General features: G+C 37.6%; 1 protein-coding gene across 8 annotated transcripts in view; it reads left to right on the forward strand.

Moving 5' to 3' along the window:
• map7d2a (MAP7 domain containing 2a) overlaps positions 1-19,729 on the forward strand; it is a 29,577-nt gene that overhangs the window by 3,014 nt on the left and 6,834 nt on the right. For 2 of the 8 annotated variants that reach the window (XR_010904408.1, XM_067439105.1), the window contains exons 2-15: positions 639-753; positions 1,370-1,477; positions 1,625-1,702; positions 2,852-3,015; positions 4,802-4,901; positions 8,423-8,518; positions 12,207-12,319; positions 13,816-13,931; positions 14,631-15,013; positions 15,518-15,668; positions 16,941-17,112; positions 17,271-17,375; positions 18,188-18,238; positions 18,496-18,550. Coding sequence is in view for 7 of the 8 variants with exons in the window: in XM_067439105.1 (XP_067295206.1) it covers positions 639-753; positions 1,370-1,477; positions 1,625-1,702; positions 2,852-3,015; positions 4,802-4,901; positions 8,423-8,518; positions 12,207-12,319; positions 13,816-13,931; positions 14,631-15,013; positions 15,518-15,668; positions 16,941-17,112; positions 17,271-17,375; positions 18,188-18,238; positions 18,496-18,550 (1,807 nt within the window). In the remaining variant the exon portion in view is untranslated. The remainder of the gene's footprint in view (positions 1-638; positions 754-1,369; positions 1,478-1,624; positions 1,703-2,851; positions 3,016-4,801; positions 4,902-8,422; positions 8,519-12,206; positions 12,320-13,815; positions 13,932-14,630; positions 15,014-15,517; positions 15,669-16,940; positions 17,113-17,270; positions 17,376-18,187; positions 18,239-18,495; positions 18,551-19,729) is intronic. The other 6 variants (XM_067439109.1, XM_067439106.1, XM_067439110.1 and 3 more) reach the window with 5 other exon arrangements.

The raw sequence follows: 19,729 nt of genomic DNA on the forward strand, positions 1-19,729 counted from the left end.
CAATGGTCACCATCATGAGTGAGCAATTTATTTAAAAGAACCGTCATGCCGAGGAAGGAAACAAGGTCGGAAACGGAACTTGAATGAACTAAAAAGAACATCTAACACAATGCATTTGTTAACACTGTCAAAAAGAAAATAGAAAATAAAGTACAAAATTTAAGAACCGTCTAGTTATTATTAAAGCACGAAATGCAATTTGGTTCTAAACTGCCTTATACATTGATTGCCAGTGGATTGCTTATTTCAGTGAGTGTTTATGTGTTTCATGGGTGCAAATATTCACTGATAAATGATCAAATGCCTGACTCTATTAAGTGTATGTGTCTGTGAAACGTCTGATTGCATTTGCATTTAGAGTTTGAGAATGTAGATGAAGCAGAAGTAAGTAGGCCACAGCTTCAGATTTATAATCCAGTCCAGAATGAATCAATGGTCTCTTCTTTGTGCTAGACTCAGAACAGAAACAAACTCTCGGTTTAGCCTACCTCAGTGTCTAACAGTAATTCTGTTTACTATTATTGGGTACAATATCTCTATGTTTAACAAGGTCAGCTATGTATGTCAAGGTCTTCTCAACACTGAAGCTTGCCATTTCAATTCATTTTCGCCACAATTGGTGTGTTCTCTGTTTCTCTGCAGTTACTAAAGTCATGACATCACCTTTAACTCCGGAAAAGAAACCTCAAAGCAATGGTCATGCTTCACCCACTTACCAGAAAACCAACCAAGGCAGCCCTTCAATAAAACAAAGTAAGATCCTCTTACATGTTGTCCAGTAACATTAAAGTTGAAATGTTTCTTTTTTTGTGATGAATCAATTAGTGTGCAAACTTTAAAGTTTAAGTAAGCCATTATCTACTGTTTGAGCTACAGGAATGCATTTTGTCACTTTTTTTGAATTATTGGGTTATCTGACATTTTTTGTCAAACTTATTTTAAAAAGTTATTCACATGTTCTTATTCTGTGACTTATTTACATTGTGATATGTGTTATGTTTTGTACATTTTGAGACTTTTTATTCAGACAACAAAAAAGGTTCTATCTATAAAGTTATCCAAAAACTGAAGCTCAATATTTCAGAACTACTCAGAATACAGATATAACCCTATAATTTCAAGGTGGCAATATTATATTATATTATATTATATTATATTATATTATATTATATTATATTATATTATATTATATTATATTATATTATATTATATTATATTATATTATATTATATTATATTATATTATATTATATTATATGTGATTTTGGGACAGATGTATTATTGTTGTAAAAAGAGGTTGATGGCAGTATTAAAAACATTCACTGAGACACAGTCTTCATCCTCATCCTTTATCTTCATCCTATCTAAAGCTGATGCACTGGCCCCACCTAATGTCACAGAAAAGAAAACTCAGACCAATGGGCACGGTTCACCTTCACGCCATCCGGCCAATACCAACGCACATGCAGGTAAACAATGTAAGTCCCACCTTTTCTGTTGGTGTGGTCGAGTGGACATCTCCCAACTCATCTCATTGTTTGTCTAAAAGCACAAGCAGTGTAAAACCTAAAAAGATAAAGTGTCTATTTCCTTCGTTTTTATGTTTCCCTGTCACTCTGTCAAAGATATGGAGGGCTATTTGAAGACAGATGATAGGATGAGGCTTGCCAAAGAGAGACGTGAGGAGAGGGAGAAGAGTTTGGGTAAGTGTGTCTGTTCATGTCTCTGTTTGTGGAAGCAGTGAATTTAAAGGGTTAGTTCACCCAAAAATGAAATTGATGTCATTAATGACTCTCCCTAATGTTGTTCCACACCCGTAAGACCTCCGTTCATCTTCGGAACACAGTTTAAGATATTTTATATTTAGTCTGAGAGTGTATCTAAGTGTAGGTACACTATACTGTCCATGTCCAGAAAGGGAATAAAAACATCATCAAAGTAGTCCATTAGTTAGAATCTCTTGAAGCATCGAAAATATATTTGGGTCCAAAAATAACAAAAACTACGACTTTATTCAACATTGTCTTCTCTTCCACGTTTGTTTTTAATCCTCAAATAAAGAATGGAATGGTCATGAATCAGCGGATTGATTCATGATTCAGATCGCAAACTGCTGAATTCACTGATTCATAACTGTGATGTCACATATGGACAACTTTGATTATGTTATTAATCTCTGCATTTGGCAAATGCTTTTATTCAAAACAACTTACATAGCATTGAAAAAGTACATACTATTATTCTGTCAAATCATGCATCCTTGGAAATTGACTATGATATTGTTTTAAAATGAAAAAAAAGTCCTTACATTTTTTATATGTATATCAAAGGCAAATGTATGTCCATTTGACTTATTTTTCCTGGTTAAATAAACATTACATAAAAAGAGACATTACATAGAAACATTACATACACTGATAAAAAACAACTTTGTAGGATTTACTTGATAAAATAACCCCAAAATGAAAACTACCCCATGATTTACACACCCTCACGCCATCCTAGGTGTAAATTACATTGTTCGTTCAGTCGAATACAATCGGAGTTATATAAAAACATGTCCTGGCTTTTCTAAGCTTTATAAAATGGCATTGAATGGCAGCCCAAAATTTGAAGCCCAAAAAAGTGCATCCATCCATTCTAAAAGTACTCCACACGGCTCCCGGGGTTTCATAAAGGCCTTTTGAAGCGAATCGAACGGTTTTAGGTTACAAACATTAGGTTTGTCCAATTTATTGTATGTTTACATAGACCAACAATTGAGAAATTGATACAAGAACGTTCCCTAACCCTGATATTTTTTGCATAACAAACCAACAATGAAGTCAATATGTTCTCTTACTTCTTATCAGTTGCAAGGGAGCAAGCTATAAAGGAGAAGGAGAGGCGAGCACAGCTGCAGTATGAGAAGACGGTGGAAGAGCGATGGAAGCGGCTGGAGGAGCAGAGGCAGAAGGAGGAGCTTCGCAGAGCAGCCGTGGAGGAGAAGAGAAGACAGCAGCTAGAAGAGGAGAAGGTCAGAGATCTATAATCAAATCCACCAGTCCAAGGGCTTAATGAGTCACTAGAATTACAGTTTCTGTTTTTCTTTTCATTTGAGAAGGCCACAAGATGATTGTGCTATTCTTCCCTTGACCTTTTGAATGCTATTTTCTCATACAGCACTGATCTGCCAGATGTCGGGACACAATTAGATATTCGTTCCGTCTAGTCATTCATTTCAAACATCCCTTGTGATTCATCTCCAATAGCTGTAGGACAGCTATACAGCCTGTTTTGTGAATGCATGCAGATTGTGATTAAATTAATATGGTGCAATGCAAAACCATCTGAATTTAAGAAGGGGAAAAAAAGAATCACAACTTTTTTTGCTATGTGAAATGATATTTTCATCAAATTCACTGTATCTATGGCAATGAATTCCTGCCTCGCCGTGTAATATCACCCACCCACAGAGCAGACACTATTCTTACACACTCATTTATCTGTTATGAGCCTGTGAGTGTTTACTGGGTGTCGTGGCGTGTTATACGTCTCCAATCAGAGGGATTTGGCCAGATAAGATCAGACTTTATTTTAATCCTTGTCTCTCTCTGGGCTGTGGATTCATTATTCTTCTCAAACACGCCCTTCATCTGCCACACAGTCAGCTTTCACAACTATGTTCATTTTGGAAAGGCTGATCCTGAAAAGGAGTAGGCAATGAAAGAAAGAGGAACAAGGTGGCATGCGGGGGAGGTGTTGCTGGTCTCAACAAATGTTGCTGGAACCATTTTCATAGATGCAAAGCAAACACAAATGGAAGCGTGACTTAAAGGGCTGAAAATCTGAGTGTGCGACTTGCTATAAGCACCATTTCTCTGGAAGAGTCCTAGAATACGTAATGAAAGAAAATGAAAATTAGGGTTATAGTTATTATCTAAATCGCGTCTCTAAATGTGCCTTTTTTCATGTTTAAAAGTTTGGGCTCTGTAAGATTTTTAAAATGTTTCTAAAACACAATTGTCACATGATCCTTCTCAAATTCTAATATGACGATTTGATCCTCAAGACACGTTTTTCATTTTTGTGCTCCTTAATATTTTCGTGATGCACTTATTAAAGCGTTAGTTCACCCAAAAATGTAGTCACCCTCAAGCCATTTACATATACTATATGACTTTCTTCTCTCAGCCAAACACAATCTGAGTTTTATTAAAAAAATATTCTGGCTCTTCCAAGCTTTATAATAGGATACTATAGAATTTGAGGCCCAAAAAGTGCATCCATCCATCATAAAAGTAATCCATACAGCTCCATGGGGTTAATAAATGCCTTCTGAAGTGAAGTGATGAGCTTTTGTAAGAAAAATATCCATATTTATAACAATAATCACTGGTTTTTGGTTAGGGCCGTATACGAAAGTCTAGTTCCAGCAGAATATAAAACTTGGAAGAGCCAGAATATTTTTTAAATATAACTCATATAACTTCATTTTTGGGTGTACTAACCCCTTAAGGCTTTTATAATTAACAGAAAGTTTAATAAAACAGCATCTTTTTGAAATAGAGGTCTTTTTTAACATTATACATGTCTTTACTGTTACTTTTGATCAATTTAATGCAGCCTTACTGAATTATTAATTTATTTTAAAAAATTAAAACATCTTAGGCTAAACTTTTGAACGGCGGTGTATATGTAATTATGTGTAGAGTAGATGAAGATCCTTTTTCACACAGAGTGGTTGTGCTAATATTGTTCGTGTAAATATCCTCTGGTGAAGTGAGTGTCTGGTGTTTCCTGTGCTTTAACGGCACACACAGGAGCGTCTGGAGGCTATGATGAGGAGATCACTTGAGCGCAGCCTGCAACTGGAGAACAGAAATAAACGCTGGGTATGGGGTCCCAACGGCACCGCTCAAGGTGAGTGTAATGCACACACATCACATTCGACTAGGAGGAGGGGAGAGATGGAATGAGAATGAAAGGAAGGCACTTCTGCAATGAAATGTTTCATGAAATGGTGGAATGAAACCACTCATGAAAATGCTTTTATTTATCATTTTTCTAAATTCAATTTATTTTATTATTAAAATGTTCATCCTCATTTTGTCATGAAAATGTTTTTTTTACATAGTAGATAAATATAAGATCACTGCCTTTAAATGCTTTTTTAAAATAAAGGTCTAACATCTTTTTTTTGTTTAGGTGACATTTTTGAATTTTTATTTTGAATTTTCCACAAAGCTGTGTATGTTAAGATATTGTTGTGCAGCTGCAGTGTCCTTGCATTTGTATGGTTTTCATTCTGGACTTTAGGACAGTGTTACCAAAGCTCAGGTTTCATAATTCAGCCCATCAGAGAGGAAAGACAGGCAGGCATGAGTGAATCAGCACTTTCTGTGAGCTGCGCCGCCATCCTATTGGCTTGATTTAGATACAAGCTCATTAATTGGTTAAGAAATTGGTTATTGATTTGGAGCCTTAGATTTAATCATTTAAAAAGCTAGGGAAGTTCAAAAGGACAAACATGTCTGTGTCCTATTTCTGAAGTCATTGGAGAATGCAAAATTGATTTCAGATCAAATAAAATACATTTAACGCTTTAAGCCCCGAAGGCATTTTTAGAGTTGTTTTTTCCCTCTTAGTGACTCCAAAAGTAAAGACTCCAAAACTATAGCAAAAAGTGTCAAAATGTAGGTATCGTTTGATAGAAAACTTACTTAAAATACATTTTCATTACATTTGGACATTCTCATGCTGAGAGATTAAAGACAAAACATTTTACATTCATTTCTTATTTGACATGCACTAACCTAAGAAAGGAATCAAAAGTTATAGTATTTGGAACCAAGGAAGCCTTTTTGTTTAGCCGAGCATCCAAAAACCTCTCCAAACAAGTGTTTCCGGGTTATGTCATTTTATTATTATAACTTCATGAGGAATATCGATCGATCTCAGTGACGGATTACGGCGAGTTTGGCTTTAAAAAAAAAAATCTGCTGTAATTAATGATGTGCGATTTTTCATTATCTGAGCATGTTTCATTAATTGAAATTGACACATGAATGCTACATTTGTATATAGTTGGCTACATGTGTGTCTGTGGAGTTTCATGTTTATATGACTCCATTAAGGAATGTTTTTAGATCTGTGCGATGGATTATGTTTATTTTTAAGCGGGAGGATCTGCTGAAAGTAATGCTGTGCCATTTTCCATGATCTCTCCATGTTTAATGAAGTTGTTAGCAAAAACGCCATGTGAAAGCTACCTTTGTTTTTTTCTTAGCTATGTGCATATAGGGTTTTATGTGTTTTATAACTCCATGAGGAATATCTTTAGATCTAAGGTGGGTAGTTGGGGGGTAATTTAAAAACACATTTAAAGGGTTAAATTATTTATTTAATTTATTAAAGCTGCAGTCAGTACCTTTTTTTTTGGTTGTGTTGAGCAAGTACATAAGTGTTTGACAGTTTTCAAAACAATCTCCTTACCATAGCCCGATTCACAACGGTAAACTTGTAAAAATGTGTTCTAATTTGAGTGGTACTGGTAGCTTTCTGCAGGAAATTTGAGCATATCGGCTTCATTACGTCTCGTCTGTTTACATAAAGAAAAAGTCTGGGTAGTAGGCTATCGCATGTAAGGATGCTGCAGGTGGCAGATCATTTATAGCCTTTTCTCACAGCTCTGGAATAATAAAACGTATAATTTTGGTGGCGGATTGTAATCCAGAAAGGTCCAAATGACAAACATCAGTGACAACTGGAGATTCACCTGTAGTCAAAAGATTAGACTGTATAGAAATTACAATCTGCACGTAACGCTAATTCACACTAAATGCACATAGTCACGTAACGCTAATGTTATGCTAAAGTTAATGCTAAAGTGGCAGACATGTTAATTACTTCTTCAGATGACATTTTCTGGTGAAGCGTATTATTTTGGTCGTACTTCCAAGACGTAGTATCTGTAATACCGATATCCACACCGGTGTGGTGACAGCCTACACATATACTCAAAACATTAGATTCATCCACTCTGAGGATTCATCCTTTAAAGATGATAATTCCACAACTAACTGCAATTGCAGGTTTCAAAAAGAATTGGCGAGAAAGAGGCAAAACTTACAGACTGCAGCTTTAAAAAAATTATTCATTTATAGATTTTTAAAATTGAAAGTACATCTTCAATAAAAGAAAGTTGATTCATTTAGTATGTGATTTATCCACAGTGATCTTAAAGGGTTACTTCAGCGATTAGCATATGGCTTTCTATCAGTAAAAAGAAACCCTGGAGTATATTCGAATGATCGTGCTCCCCCTCCTCATATCCCCCTGAGACAAGAGATTTATGAATTTTATTTCTGGAAAAATTACTCCGATGACGCAAATATCGTCAATTTGCGTCATCTGTAAAAAATTTGGCCAGAGGCTAAAGACTACAGCCAGCAGAGGGAGCTATATCCACATGTTTTCAACTCACACATGGGGAGTGGGATCGCACTCACAGCTCAGCTCGCAGCCTCAGGCATTCATGTAAACGGCTGCCGGCGGAGCAAAGTAAGTGTTTTAACTTCTCAAATTAATTCCTATTAAAAGTGAAACTTCCAAAGGCATGAACTGAAAATGCGCCAGACTGAACACACACTGAGAATTACTGCCCTGAGCGTGGACGCCTTTACTTTAGCTCTCATCATGAGCACTCTTACCTCAGCTCATTCATCACAATGAGTGTAATCTGACTCCTGCTGCGTTTGTGACACTCCCTCAGCGGCTAAATCACAATATATTGAACAGACACGTTCAGTTTTTAATTTTAGTGTCTGTTCTCTAACTGAACTGATTTTATGAAGATGAACAAGTGGAAAGTGATTCATAAAGCGGTGGCTTTGGGAGTGGCCTCACAGGGCAGGGAAGCATTCTGGGAATTGTAGTCTTTCATCCCCATGAGACAAAAATAAATTTTCTCTTTTCTCAGTCTAGAAAGCACCAAATTCAAGAATAATTTCACATTTCTACTACATTAATGACCCTGTTTAAATACAGATTCATCTTCCCAGCACTGAAGTACCCCTTTAAGAAACAATCATTTTGCTTTATTTTTTCTCTCAGAAATTAAATGTGAATGCTTATTGACAGCACTCAGATAATTTCAGGACTTGATCATAAAATTGTGTTCTGATTTTATATGATGATTGCAGTGTGAATGTGAAGGACACAGGTTTTGAGTTTGAGTGTGTCTGAAGTCATATCAGCCCTGCTCATTGTGTCATTGGGCTGCTATGCTTGGAGAGCGCCAGAGGATGTGGTGAAAGTGTGTAGGTGTGTGTGCTTAGGTACACACACACACCCCTAAAAACACACACTTCAGCTAAGGGTGCCCAGTCTGTCCATAACGCTCTGCTGTTTCTGCTGTGCTCTGCCGTGACCCTATCGCCCAGGTGACTGGGAGAATGTCCCGCCTCCTCTCTCTGCTGCCTCCGCCCTCCCCCATGACCTCGCTGCCCCCTCTCCTCCTGCCATCGAATCAGGCAACGGTATGAACCCTATAGCTGCCCTTTTCTCATCACCTTCTGCCTCCTGTCCCTTCAGATTGACACCATTCTTCTAGTTTTTGGTTTCCATCCCACAACTCTAAACCAGCCTGCTCTCCTTCCCTGGTTCCTGCTTAAGCACTTATAGGGGGCTAAATGCGGTAAATGCTTGAATAATATCCAAATGCGACCCAGTTGGATTTAGGTCTCAGGCAAGAGACTGACCATAAATGCTATGTAAAATTAGCTGCCTTGAAATTGTTTTTAGATCAAGAGCCAGCAAGATAAGGGGATGACAAGAGGAGGCTGCTTTCAAGTATGATAATGTCCACGATTTTTGTTTTGCTGAGCAATTCACATGCTGCTATTCATAATCAGAATGTACAGTGCTTTGTAAACATATTCAGGCCTATAGCACCCAGGTTCAACACCCCACTGAATTCAATTCAGTTTTAAGTGATTTTATTTTATTTTTAATCACTGAAACCCAAAATGCTAATGCACACTTATGATTTTTGCCTGCCGAGTGATAACAAATTCAAATAAAAATCTCATTACACAAAAGGATGGACATTAGTCATGTCTAAGTACCAGACTCACTCAAAAATATTTAGGTGACTTGCATTTACAGTGCCTTGCGAAAATATCCGGCCCCCTTGAACTTTGTTACCTTTTGCCACATTTCAGGCTTCAAACATAATGATATGAAACTGTAATTTTTTTGTGAAGAATCAACAACAAGTGGGACACAATCATGAAGTGGAACAAAATTTATTGGATATTTCAAAAAAATTTAACAAATCAAAAACTGAAAAATTGGGCGTGCAAAATTATTCGGCCCCCTTAAGGTAATACTTTGTAGCGCCACCTTTTGCTGCGATTACAGCTGTAAGTCGCTTGGGGTATGTCTCTATCAGTTTTGCACATCGAGAGACTGAAATGTTTGCCCATTCCTCCTTGCAGAACAGCTCGAGCTCAGTGAGGTTGGATGGAGAGCGTTTGTGAACAGCAGTTTTCAGTTCTTTCCACAGATTCTCGATTGGATTCAGGTCTGGACTTTGACTTGGCCATTCTAACACCTGGATATGTTTATTTTTGAACCATTCCATTGTAGATTTTGCTTTATATTTTGGATCATTGTCTTGTTGGAAGACAAATCTTCGTCCCAGTCTAAGGTCTTTTGCAGACTCCGTCAGGTTTTCTTCCAGAACGGTCCTGTATTTGGCTCCATCCATCTTCCCATCAATTTTAACCATCTTCCCTGTTCCTGCTGAAGAAAAGCAGGCCCAAACCATGATGCTGCCACCACCATGTTTGACAGTGGGGATGGTGTGTTCAGGATGATGAGCTGTGTTGCTTTTACGCCAAACATAACGTTTGCATTTGCCAAAAAGTTCAATTTTGGTTTCATCTGACCAGAGCACCTTCTTCCACATGTTTGGTGTGTCTCCCAGGTGACTTGTGGCAAACTTTAAACGACACTTTTTTTTTCTTCTTGCCACTCTTCCGGAAAGGCCAGATTTGTGCAGTATATGACTGACTGTTATCCTTTGGACAGAGTCTCCCACCTCAGCTGTAGATCTCTGCAGTTCATCCAGAGTGATCATGGGCCTCTTAGCTGCATCTCTGATCAGTCTTCTCCTTATATGAGCTGAAAGTTTAGAGGGACGACCAGGTCTTGGTAGATTTGCAGTGGTCTGATACTCCTTCAATTTCAATATTATAGCTTGCACAGTGCTCCTTGGGATTTTTAAAGCTTAGGAAATCTTTTTGTATCCAAATCCGGCTTTAAACTTCTCCACAACAGTATCTCGGACCTGCCTGGTGTGTTCCTCGTTCTTCATGATGCTCTCTGTGCTTTAAACAGACCTCTGAGACTATCACAGTGCAGGTGCATTTATACGGAGACTTGATTACACACAGGTGGATTCTTTTTATCATCATTAGTCATTTAGGTCAACATTGGATCATTCAGAGATCCTCACTGAACTTCTGGAGAGAGTTTGCTGCACTGAAAGTAAAGGGGCCGAATAATTTTGCACGCCCAATTTTTCAGTTTTTGATTTGTTAAAAAAGTTCGAAATATCCAATAAATTTCGTTCCACTTCATGATTGTGTCCCACTTGTTGTTGTTTCTTCACAAAAAATTACAGTTTCATATCATTATGTTTGAAGCCTGAAATGTGGGAAAAGGTCGCAAAGTTCAAGGGGGCCGAATATTTTTGCAAGGCACTGTAACTTTCCATTCATTTGGTTAACAGTTTTAACAACTGTTTTAGGTATCAAAACACATAAATGTGATGCGTTGTCAGTCATGCATAACTGAAATGGTTACCTCACCAAAGTTTAATATTAACCTAATTTAAAGGAACTGTATGTAAGAAATGTATTTCAGTTAATCATTAAATGGCCCTGATATGTCACTAGACATTAGGAAATCATGTTAATTTCAAATACTTATATCACTGACAACAGTAGACCGGTCAGGATATTGTCATTTAAAAGTTGTTGTTGCAGCCCTCAACTGATGTTGATGTTGACATGTTGTGTTTTGGCCTGAAGCTTCGCCCTCCACCTATTGACCAATCACGAAGTCAGTAGTGTTTCGGCGTCCGGGTTGCCAGATCTGCTTTAGTAACCACAACTGCAGCTACAGACGGTCCTGCTGGATCCCTCAGTATATCTGGCAACCTTGAGTCAGGGGGAGGGGGAGAGGGGATACACCGCTGTACAGTCATTTGAAAGTGATTGCAGTACCAGTTTTGGCCACAATCTTACATACACTTCCTTTAATATTAATATTAATATAAACCTGGTTATAGTGTATTTAAAACACATTTAGTTTTCACATGTTATAAATTGTATTGCAAATCGAATGTATATATCTTAAATATAGGCCTAAATATTTTTTGAGTATATCACACTTGGGGATGGGATATTTTAACCTGGGTTAATGCAAAACCACATGGCAACATCCTGGCAACCACCCAGAAAATCCTATTATCAAAAACCAATTGCAATGTAAAAATACCTTGTGCAAAAAGAACCTTGAAAAACAAAACAAAAACAATATTGGAAAAAAACTGGAAGATTGTTAAATTGTGAGTCTGAATTGTTTAGCACAGCACTGTATGTTCATTGCACTTTCTCTGTAGCTCAGTACTTGGCTGGTGAAAGTCAAAGCAAATCTGAATGTCCGTGTGCTGCTGTGTCTTGTGAGTGTTGTATGATTGTGAGTGTACATTTTTTTACTAACAGCTTAATTTGTGTGAACCAGTACTTTAATCACAGCTATGGTTATTTCAGTGTTGAAGTGTTGCGTGTGCATGTTTGTCTGTACACAGACACACACACACACACACACACACACACACACACACACACACACACACACACACACACACACACACACACACACACACACACACACACACACATACACACACACACACACACACACACTCCGCAACAGGTGTATTATGTTATTAAACTTGGATCTGAATTACTTATGTGTTCATTTGTGCCACTGAATATGTTTTTGTTTGTTTTTTGTGCAGATAACCAAAGAGTGTGTATGCGTGTACATGTAGCTTACTACGTGTTTAATGTCAGTTTACGCTGTGTAGACAAAAATGGTAATATTGATAGATGTATTCTGACTGAGAAATGCTCCTATGTCTCTCCCATTCAGTGCCCTCCAGTCCTCACAGGTCACCGTACCGAGGGTCACCGAGCCGCCGCAGAAACAATCCTGTGCCAGCAGAAGAGTCCAGTGGAGCTGCCAGTGCCCCCAACACCCCCAAGGTCAGGACATATCTGCAACAAACTTAAAAGAAGCTCACCTCTTCTGTTTTTAGCTAGTCAAACAAACACTTTTATTCCTTCTATTGTATACATTATCTTCATTATCAGTATCTATTTCTATATGTTAAAGGGGTGGTTCCGTGTTTTTTTTCTAGGCTTGGTTGTATTTATGGGGCGCAGTATACCATGTCTAAATAATAATTATTTTTTTTTAACATTTTTTTTTATATTTGACCTTTATTCCACACCACTGTCTCCACTGTCCTTTGAACGGCTCGTTTGCTTCCTGCTTCTGTGAAGCCCATCCCTCCGAAAAACACAATGGTCTTAGATTGGTTAGATGGCCAAATGTAGTTTCATGTATTTGTATTGACTGAAGGGCCAAGCACAGGTTGTCTGGAAATGTTAAAGGCAGAAGTCACATCTGCAGTGACTAGCAAGGGTTTATGATGTCATCAACCCGGGAAGAAGCTCGTTATAGTCCAAACCGGCCGTTTTTGTAGGCAATAAACTTCCATAACTTTAAAAGACAATATCTCCGTTAGCATTGAACTTTCAGTGCTGTAACTTTTGCAGATACTGTTTATGCTCAAACAGCAACATTACACACTAACTGAAGTTACAAAAGTGAAATCGCATGCAACCACCCCTTTAACTTAAATTAAGAAGCTTTTACCCTATTGTGTAGAAAATAGAACCAAAAACTATTATTTCTTCATTTTATTAATTACTCCTCTAATTAAATTAATTTAATATTAAATGCCTCATTCGTTAATGTAGAACAAACAATTTGTGATATTTTATTAATATTTTGTAAAGCTACTCTACTGTTTTTTTGAAAAACATTAATACAAAGACACATTAAAAGTGACAATAGATACATTTATAATGTGACAAAAGATTTTCAATAATGATTAATAATATAAAAAATAAAATAGCATATTAGAATGATTTCTGAAGGATCGTGACACTGAAGAATGGACTAATAAAATGGATGTTAAAAAATGTATACATTGAATACAATACATTTCAAAATACTTTATATATTCAAATAGAAAACAATTATTTGAAACTGTAGTTATATTTCATTAATGGTTTTTATTGTATTTTGCATAAAATAAATGCAGCCTTGGTTACCATAAGAGACTTATCTTAAAAACTTCTCTTTTGAACAGTAATGTTTGAACAGTAATGTTTGTCAAACAAAGTTTGTCTTTGAGTAAAAATGTCAAATTAGCAAAAAAATTACGTAAAAAGATCTGAGTGCAAAATACGTTCAGAAATATAAGATTGACATCTGGAATCTTGGAGAGTACATGGATTTTCAAGTGGCTTAAAACAGCACATTGTTGGTTTCTTTAAAGACTGCCCTTTTGATTTCACCATTGAAATTTTTTTTTAGATAGTTTTTGTGAAAAATGACAAAGGAAACTGGTATGTTGCCATTTGGCAGCAGTGTACCATAGAGTGTTATGTGTTATTTGTGTTTGTTGCAGAAGGAGAGATTGCGTAGAGAGAGGAGGACTGGCTCTCCGGCCACAGGTTCACCAGTGAGGCAAGCGAAATCTCCTGCTGATGTTTCCCGGCGCTCTGCTTCACCTGCTACACCTAAGTAACACACACACACACACACACACACACACACACACACACACACACACACACACACACACACACACACACACACACACACACACACACACACACACACACACACACACACACACACACACACACACACACACACACACACACACACACACACACACACACACACACACACACATGTTGGTCTATGTGGTTTACAGGGACTCTCCATAGGCGTAATGGTTTTTATACAGTACAAACCGTATTTTCTATCCCCTTACACTGCCCCTGCCCCTAAACCTACCCATCACAGGAAAAATTCTGCATTTTTACTTTCTCAAAAAATCATCATTTAGTATGTTTTTAAGGCCATTTGAATTATGAGGACATTTGATATGTCCTCATAAACCACATAAACAGGCTCACACACACACACACACACACACACACACACACACACACACACACACACACACACACACACACACACACACACACACACACACACACACACACACACACACACACAACACACACACACACACACACACACACACACACACACACACACACACACACACACACACACACACACACACACACACACCTATACATAATGTGTATATATAGGATGCTAGCAAAGTGATCTCCAATTAATTAACTTTTTATTCAGTAATGTGCTGACTATAAGTATCTGAATCAGCTGTTTGTTGTGTGGTTGAAGGTTATTGCCTAAGAGTCGTACTCAGTCACCATGTACAGTGCGGCAGTATCCACCCTCCCCTATGAAACACAGACCCGCCACACCAGTCAGTGACAACAACAGGAAGACACAAGACAAAAAAGCTGAGGACGTCAAAAGTCAGGATACTAAGGAGGGCCCGGACAATGAAAGTTTGGATAATGCACCAAAAATGGAGACACCTGTTTCCGGTACACCACCTCCAGAAAGAAGAACAGTAAAGATAGAAAATCACACTAATGGGGCAAAGGAGAAGAAAAGTATCATTTTGGAAAACCAACATAATAAGAATGACAAGATGGAGACCCCTGAGAAAAACCATACCAAATCAAACTGTAATGATGCGACTACAAACAAGTGTGCAGGTGGGTCTGAAACCTCTTCAGGGAACTAGTGCAGATTCACTCAAGCCACGTTTGTGGCTTTTCAAATTTAGCATATTAATTTGTAATGTTACTTTTTGTGTGTTTATTTATTTATTTATTTAAGTTGTATTATGTGCACCATTGACAGGCTTACCGTTCATTTTTTATGGATATCTTATCTTTTGGTTTGCATCAGTCAATTTATTGAATTTAAATACATTTAAATAAATTATAGCACTCTAAAAATACAAAATATACCACATACTTTACAATTAAAATAAACTAATTGAGGTGCTCTAGAATATAAAAAAATCTAGTGAGATGAAGTAGTCTAAAGGACTAAAGGGATCCTGTTTTGTGGTCCCTGAGCATTCCAAAGTTGGGACTAGTGTTTTACTTGTTAAAACATATTTTAACTGAAATGACCATATATATTATTCTCTTCTCTCTTTACAGTGGCTACAAATTGTGAAAATAGTTGTTCTTGCTTTCACTCTCTGACAGATCCTTCACCTGTGAACTCTGCTGGCAAGGTGGTTGCTGGAACGACAGATGCTGAGGAGGCGTCTCGTCTGCTTGCAGAACGCAGGCGTCTGGCCAGAGTGCTGAAGGAACAGGAGGAGAAACAACGCAGGGAACTGGAGGAGCAGGAAAAGTATGCGTCTGTGTATGCTGACTGACTGACTGATGCTGTATTTGTGTGTGTTTAGTGTTTGTTGAACGTGCCTCAACGAGAATGCGTTGTTTTTTGTATGGGTTTTTTCAATTAAATTCAATTCAAATGTATTTATAAGGAAGGGATCATGTACAAACAGCTGTTTGTTATCGCAGAATAAATCCTAACAGAGTGACCAGCGATATCCGGCTTATTGACATAATTCAATATTTGTACACAAAATATTGATTTGAGTTCTAATATTTTATTAGCTCACCAAACGCAAAATTTCCATAAAGAAAAAACTTTCCTTGCAAGGGTCATCTGCCGACTTCAGTTACCCGGATGAAACTGTGTTTTCAGTTTTTTTTGGGAGAAAAATGCTGTGTTTTTCCAACCTTCTACCTGTGAAAGTGCACTGGAACGGCAGTCAAACCCGTGACTTCCCACCCGTGAACTCGTACTGGATGGATGTACTTCCAGTTATGCGTTCTGACATCACATAGCCCGTGAAACAACAATGGCAGTCCCTACAGATATACAAATGACATAGCATTAAGGGTATACCAGCTTCTCTTGCCTTATGCCCCCTTTTTTCTCCATTTCCCTCAAATAAGCAAGGAGTACGCGCCTTTGGCAATATAAAAGATTGTAAGTGAGGATGAAGGTGATGATACACAGGGCAACTTTTTTGAGCAGTGTTGCTGAGTGATGTTGCTGGGCACTTACCCATTGAGACTGGGCAAAAATCTGGATACTTCAGATCGGTCATGGGACCTGTGTCTCACCTGTTGGCCTGTTGATGGCAACATTGCTTAAAGAGTTGACCTGTGTTTCATCACCTTAAGGACTGTGCGGCCCGACGTGCTTTGTTTACATCTAGCTACCACAATTCCTTGCTCGTTGGCAGTTTGACATGACTTTGCCTGGAATGCTACCAAGTCGTGAGTCGTGGTTTGAAGTTGTAACTTACGGGCTCTAAAACCTGCCTGGAACGGGGCATAACATACCACTGGATGGCGGATTGATCAATCAGAAGTATTCCACAGAGCCGTGTAATCAAGCTCTATAAAAATCACAAAGTACCAAAATTCGATACAATTATACGAAACTGAAAGTTACACAATACATAAAAGAAAAAGAAAAATGTTGAATACTTCGGCAGTAATGTTTGAATGTCACTTGAATACAGAACAAGAGTTACATTTTGGATAAAAGGCGCAAGAGTGCCGTTTCCTCATGGGACTGTGTTGGTCTGTGTGTGATTTTCAGATTAAAGAGTGAACAACTTAAGAAGAGGCAGCTGGAGGAAAGAGCTCGACAAGAAGAGAAGACTCGTCAAGCAGAGGAGGAGAAATGTAGACAAGAGCAACAACAGAAACAGAGAGAGCAGGAGGAGAAAAAACAGAAAGAGAGGGAGCTCCAGGCCCAGATGGAGAAAGAGGTCAGGAGTTAGAGTGAAATTACTCTTTTCAGTCACTGGACCAAAATGCACTAGTATCTGTCTGTCTGTCTGTCTGTCTGTCTGTCTGTCTGTCTGTCTACCTGTCTGTCTGTCTGTCTGCCTGTCTCCTAATCTTTTCAGTTGTTTCTGTTTAATAGAAAGAGGAGGCAGAGCTACGTGCTCAGAAGGATGCTGAGCGTCATCGGCAGGAGAGAGAGCATTTCAAACAGCAGGAGGAACAGGAGAGACAACAGCGAAAAAAGGTAGTACTGCCAGCAGCAAGCCACAGTAAGCAACTTTGCAAAAATCAGCTGTATAATACACAACCTAGTAAATGAGCAGAAGCAATGCATGCAGTGGAAGAACAGATTACACCATGTAGATATAAACTGTAAACACCAAACCTCATTGACCACTTCATTCTATTAGATGAATATGATTTCACCAAGTATAACCTGCTCCTCGATCAACATCTTTGCTGATCCTGGAACAACATTGCAGCTTTCCATTGACCAATCAGATTTGAGGACAAGTTTACAGTTTATGTCAAGTTTAGACTTACAACCAGAGTTAGGTGCTTGTACATCTGTGTTATTCACCTATCATTTCCATCTAATTGTAGGGATAACATATGGCTAGAGTTAAGTTTAGGGGTAGGAATAGGTTTAGAAACATGTCTTAATTGGCAAAATCTTGGTAACCCAGTTTAATCAGTTTATAATCAGTAATCAATTTAGTACAGCTGGGCTAAAAGTTGAAAATATGTGATAGTCCTCTCATTTAATTCAACTTTAACACTCATCTATAAACCTTACATTTCACATAGTAAAGAAATAAAAGAATAAATAAATAAATAAATAAATATATATATATATATATATATATATATATATATATATATATATATATATATATATATATATATAACATGTATATATAATTATTAGATTTATATATATATAATTAAATTCCCATCTAAAAGGTATATTTGATCATAGTTAATCCATTCACTTATATTTTGCAATTGTGTGCATAGGCAAATACTGTGACTGATATGTGCTTAAATTCTCTGCAGAGAATTGAGGAAATAATGAAGAGAACCAGAAAGGGTGACGGCGAGATGAAGGTATCTGTGAGAAACAGTCCATCTATCAATTTTAAATGTTTAGCGTGACAACTAAGCTAAATACAGTATATGTACTCAACTGTAGAGCAGTAACGTGTCTTTTAATTAATTACATAAAGCATTGCACAGCTACCTACATGGATTACAATCCATGGGGATATGAAATGAATAGCATTTTTTTGTGTCAAGTAAAGAAAGTAGAGCGGAAATGATTGCTCTGAAAGTTGAAGTAACGGAATGACCTAATATTCACACAGAGAGAGGATAGCCCTGAGCCCCTATCTCCTGTCTCCCACCCTGTCTCACCTCCAGGTAGGACTCAACCCTACTTTCTCTCACTCTCACTCTCACACACAACCATGTTAATAACCACATTTCCTTGTTTTGTGAATGCAGACTGTTCTCCCTCTAGCCTATATACCTTTAATGTGTCAGGCAGGCCTGCTGGTATTTTTCCATTACTGCAGTATCTACAGCAATGTCAGGAGAGGGCAGCAGGGGATCATATTCTGTGTCATAGGTTGTGTTCAAGGTGATCTATTCAAAGACTACAGAGACTAAATTTGGTCTGCTCTGTTTTACATCGCAGACATTTTCTGACTTTGGTAAAATGTTTAAATTAAGCATTTCAAGTTTTTAGGTTTAAAAGGTTTACATTTTTGCATTAAATTAATCAACTGTCAGTAAAGATTTAATATAAATAAATGCTGTTCTTTGGAACTTTAATTCTATTAATTAAAGAATCCAGTAAAACGTGTATCACAGTTTCCAGAAAAATATTAAGCTGCACAACTCTTTCAGCTGTGATAATAATAGAAAAAATTTCTTGAGCAACAAATCAGCATATTAGAATGAGTTCTGAAAGGTCATGTGATACTGAAGACTGGAGTAATGGCTGCTGAAAATTCAGCTTGGCCATCACATGAATAAAATATATATAGAAGTGTAATATTATTTCACAATATTTCAGTTTTCTCTGTATTTTCAATCAAAGAATTTTCAAAAACATTATATCCTACTGCATACACTATATTGCCAAAAGTATTGGGACACCTTCCAAATCATTGAATTCAGGTGTTCCAGTCACTATCACAGCCACGGGTGTATAAAATCAAGCACCTAGGCATGCATACGCTTCTACAAACATTTCTGAAAGAATGTGTCACTCTCAGGAGCTCAGTGGATTCAAGTGTGGTACCGTGATAGGTTGCCACCTGTGCAATAAGTCCATTTGTAAAATTTCCTCACTACTGAATATTTCACGGTCAGCTGTTAGTGGTATTATAACAAAGTAGAAGCAATTGGGAGCAACAGCAACTCATCCACTAAGTGGTAGACCATGTAAAAACACAGAGCGGGGTCAGCGCATGCTGAGGCGCGCAGTGTGCAGAAGTCGCCAAACTTAATTAGTCAATAGCTACAGACCTCCAAATTAGCTCAATAACAGTGCATAAAGAGCTTCATGAAATGGGTTTCCATGGCTGAGCAGCT

The sequence above is a fragment of the Pseudorasbora parva genome, chromosome 3, assembly GCF_024679245.1.
Source record: "Pseudorasbora parva isolate DD20220531a chromosome 3, ASM2467924v1, whole genome shotgun sequence".
NCBI lineage: Eukaryota > Metazoa > Chordata > Actinopteri > Cypriniformes > Gobionidae > Pseudorasbora > Pseudorasbora parva.